General features: G+C 43.0%; 1 protein-coding gene across 1 annotated transcript; it reads left to right on the plus strand.

The window, feature by feature from the left end:
- The first annotated feature begins 1623 nt into the window (after positions 1-1623).
- On the plus strand, positions 1624-2319 carry LOC147460487 (uncharacterized). Its single transcript, XM_086498706.1, has one exon. The coding sequence runs from the start codon at positions 1624-1626 to the stop codon at positions 2317-2319; it is 696 nt and encodes a 231-aa protein (XP_086354832.1).
- The last annotated feature ends 2339 nt before the right edge of the window (positions 2320-4658 follow it).

Genomic DNA, 4658 nt, shown 5'->3' on the forward strand with positions numbered 1-4658 from the left:
TTTAGTCTTGATGGATGAAAAGTTTGATCATTGGAAGCTATCCTAAAGCTTAGAAAGCAAGGATAGATGACCACCAGAAAATAGAGCACAGGTGGGTGACTTATCCTAATGTAGAGTTGGAAAAGATAAGGTTGGAGATGTGCATAAAGCTGATTGAGATTGCTCAAGCACTTATGGAGCCTCCACCAGTTATGCCAGTTCAAGGCATATCATAGGTGTTGACATAGAATGTTGCAATCTTTGTGAATCTAAGGTAGGCTTGTAAGCTTTTCTTTGGGATGGTAGATCCAAAACCTCTAATTTTTCCTCATATTGTCCCAAATACGATAACAGTTTCCTCTCTGCTATCCTCTAATCTTTTTGTTCCTAGATCACCATTCATGGATTGCACCTCAAAATCCCTCATTCCTTTGTTGAGATCAAGCTCTGCAAAATGGGTGCTGACTCCAAAGTATTGCTGCCATTTTTAGCCTCTCTAACTACATCCCAAAGTTCTTTAGTTCAATTGCCAACAACTTTTGGCACCGTAGGAGGTATATGGTAAACAGAATCATTTTTTGTGTTCTCTACCATTTGTCCTGGAATTCTTCCCACATACGTAGGTGGATTCTCCATTATTTGAGTCTTTTGTGATCACCTGGATTCCACATTTCTTCACATTTTACACTTAAGCTTTCTTGGAAACTTTTTTATCAACCATATTCTCAACTTCCCCCAAATGTTCTTGCTTGACTAACTTGCTTAGACTCGCTTCCTGTTACCTAATGATAGCTGAGCTGCTAAAGGCTAGACCTCAAATGTGGAAAGATGTAGTAAGATGTCCTGAGAAGATGGCCATTAAGAATCACGCAGGGACAATAGAACGAGAATTGGAAGAATGGGACCGACTCAAGAAAGATGCAAAGCCAGTTCCTATAAACAAAGCTGGTGATTATTGCAAAGGCAAGGATGGAAACACTACATTTCCCACATGATATCTAGGAACAAAACCCATAGCTATTCTAGACAGTGGTGTAGGTGTTGCCATAAGAGAAAAAAGTATTTGGGAAAAATCAGGAAAGACTGCTCTTAGGAAACCACAAATGAAATTACAGTTTTGATGGTCATATCAAGAAACCTATTGGGGTTTTGGAGCAAAAAGTGATGACTTCTTGTGGAATTGAGTATCAACACACATTTATGGTAGTAGATTTTGGTACCAAGAATAACTATGATGTTATTCTAAGCAGACCATTCATGTGCCAGCTAAAGATAATCCGAAGGCCGGACGATCGGGGGACGGTGGCTGACGTGGCAATGGTTAGGCCGGAAATAGAATCATTACACCTACCTCAAAGAGTAAGGTACATTAACTACAAAACATCCACACCTATTATCATCATTATATGGTGTTTAATGGAAGGATTCTTTGCGCACACATTGATGGCGAGCAAACAGAACACAAATAAGAAAAGAAAATGCCATAGAACATTCATAAACTCTGTGCAAGAAAACCCTTACTCTCTACTTTCTTCTCCTAGACAATCTTCTTTCCATAGCCAAACATCTCTCTACAGAAGCTCAAACTCTACCATATCATCCACTTTAGAGTCATTATCCTCTCCTCTGTTTGCATACAACAATATGGCTTCATCTTCACAACCTAAATCTGCACCACTGCGTGTGAAAATAAAGATTCCACCTTTCACAAAGGAAGAGGAAGAGCAGTTTGCACAGGCAGGTTTGAAGAAATTATATGACGCTATGCAGAAACCCATGGAAAAAACAATAGCAGAAGAAGTAGTGAGGAACTTTGACAAAGAAACCATACAGACCTCCATCAAAGGAGTAACAATCAGAGCCACACGAGTGACGCTGCATCACCATCTAGGTATGGCAACAAAAGGCCAGGCATGGACTCCATATCAAGTAGCACAATACCTGAAAGAATACGTAGAGGCCACAAAGAAAAGGAATACCAAGTGTCAAGGAATACCGACTGCTAAGATCACCGAGCACAACAAGATCATGAGGTTTCTAGCTCAGGCTATCTGTCTGAAGAAAGACGACAAACACCTTTTTGAACATGTGTTCTTGGATATAGCCAGAGTGTTCAAGGGAGGGCAGGGTGATTGGGCTAAGCTTTTGGCAGAATCCATGGCTAACCAGATGCAGGCAGTGACGGAGAAAGGCCATAAGCTATATACATGTGCCCCCATATGGCAGGAACTGTATTACCAGGAGGTCTGGAAACCAGTGAGCCAACCAAGGGGGCCAGACAGGGGGCCAATGTTGAAAAAATTGAGAATTGCACATTGGCCAGCTTCAAGCCAGACATGACCAAGCTCTTCCCAAACCAATTTCCAAAAGGGGGCCAGCACCCTGACATCCCTGAAAAACCAAAAGGTGAAGCTTGAAATGGTAAGCCTTGAAGTACACAAGGGAAAGCTGAAAACACTCATTGGTGGCTTGACTAGTAGAACCCCACCAACACCAAGCCCACTGGAAAGGATGTCAACACCCGGTTGCACCCGTCCATCGAATGAAAATAAGACACCAATTCACGTGGAGCAGGAAAGAGAGAGGGGAACCTTCTTTGAGGCAGGTTTGGGAGGAAATGAGTGGGAAGCTAGCAACCCCACAACTGAACTTAAAAGTACAGAAGCTAGAAGACTCGCCAATCGTCTTGCCTTTTTGGGGGGTTCCAGTGATGATGGCAAGGGAGGAAGGTACCTCGAAAAGCAGGAGGAAAGCAGTGTTGAGGACCATGATGATCTCTCTCAATACACTAGCGCTGCAAGCTCACAACATTGTTTCTGACAGTCAAGAGGTGGCAAGCATAGAGAGACTGGAGAAAGAAAATAAAAGTCTGCATCAGGAAAACAAGGACCCAACTGGCAAAGGAAGCAAAGAACCTTGAGGAAAAGGTAACCAAACAACAGGAGAAGTTGAAAAATATGCACAAGAAGAAAAAAAGATACAAACAACAGTTAAAAAGGCCCAAGTTGAGGGAAGAAAGAGTTGAAGCCAGAATAAAAACTTGCATGGACAACTTTAATATGTCAGCAATGGCCCATATGATACAACAAATGGAGGAGACAAAACAAGAGGGGATCTACCAGAATAGAGAGGCCATGGAAGAATTTGCCGACAATATAGTACCCATGATAGTCGTATATAGCCAGAAGTGGTTGGAGCAGATGGCAAAGGAGAAATGGTTGGTAGGAGACAATGACAAGGAAGACTAGGAAGAAGAGGACAAGGATGATATAGAAACACAATCAGACCAAGAGAAGGCTGATGATGATGACGACCAAGGAGGGGAGGGTGGTCAGCAAACAGGAGAGGAGGAAACGGAAAGAGACTCTGATGGAGAATCAGAGAAAATCGATGAGGATAGGGTGAACCAGGAGGGGGAAAAAGATAGGCAGGAGGATGAGGAGAAGGAGAACCAAGGGGAGGAGAAGGAGAATCTGGAGTAAGAAGAAGGAAAAGCCAGGAGGAGGAAGAGGGGACTGAAGAGGAAGAGGGCGAGAAAACAAATGAAGGGCAAGGTGGAACCACTGAGCAACAAAGAAAGTCAAAAATGGAGGAATGGTTCCAACAAAAAGACAGATTCTTTGGACTAGTCAAAGGGCTAAGCTTGGAATGCAAAAAGATGAAACCACCATGGTATAAGCAGAAGGAATTCATGGTCAACCTAGTAAACAAGCTAATCCTGAAGTACATGGAGTACAAGAGAATAAAAAATGATACGTGGTTAAGAAACAGAACCAGCCAGGAGCTGAGTAAGGAGGAAAAGTTGTTAGAAATAAAGCAACTGTGAGAAAATTTCTAAAGCAATGGCCACGAAGGAGCTTCCTTGAAAAGAGCCGGTGCCAGTTACCAGCTCACCCTGCATGCATACAAGTACTAGAAAAACCACCCCAAGGGGATACCGCCATCAGGGAGGGAATTGGAATCTCTGACAACTTTCAGTTTTGAAAGTTTGGCCATGTATGTAGAGCTGCTTCTAGGGCATAAACCAAGGTATGCGTGCCTGGACCACGCCAAACAAGCCATGAGGCAAGTTCAAGCAATGACCGGTTTGAAGCTGGATGGATTGAAAAGTGAGATTCAGTAGATAACGCTGCCCCCAAGAATTGGCAATCCAAAAAAATGGAAAAAATTCTTGTTAACAGTGCTCAGAGCTGTGAGAAACTGGTTCCTAGTGGCTAAGAAGGAAGTTCAATTTTGGGAAGAATGCATCACTCAACTGCCAGATAACCCCACACTGTTGTATGTGATACCACCACCACCTAAAGCCCTACCCAGGTTCTTCCCAGTTCTGTATCCTAGTGTGACGGAGCCAGCAGATGTAGAAGAATATGTGGTCCTGGTGAAAGAGTTTCATGAATGGGGGGAGCAAATGCAAGACAATGTCAAAACCATGAAGCAAATGCTAGAGGGAATCTCTTAGAGAGAAACTTACTGAGACATATTTTCTGAATGGCTCAAACATCAGAACCAGCTGATCATGCTATGCAATAAAATGTTACTCATATTAGAGCTCAGAGAATACCCCTGGAAAAATAGGAAACGACAAGCATGGATTACGAGGTCCAAATGCTGGCAGAAAAACTCTTTGAAGCTAGAATCAAGGCCAACCAGCCAGCTCATGGAGCTTGGCTTGCAACAAC

The sequence above is a fragment of the Adiantum capillus-veneris genome, chromosome 3 (genome assembly GCF_014529385.1).
Source record: "Adiantum capillus-veneris isolate H3 chromosome 3, ASM1452938v2, whole genome shotgun sequence".
Lineage (NCBI taxonomy): Eukaryota > Viridiplantae > Streptophyta > Polypodiopsida > Polypodiales > Pteridaceae > Adiantum > Adiantum capillus-veneris.

Bases quoted from the DNA above. Each gene is read 5' to 3' on its own strand.
- LOC147460487 (XM_086498706.1), top strand. From the start codon at position 1,624: ATGGCTTCATCTTCACAACCTAAATCTGCACCACTGCGTGTGAAAATA.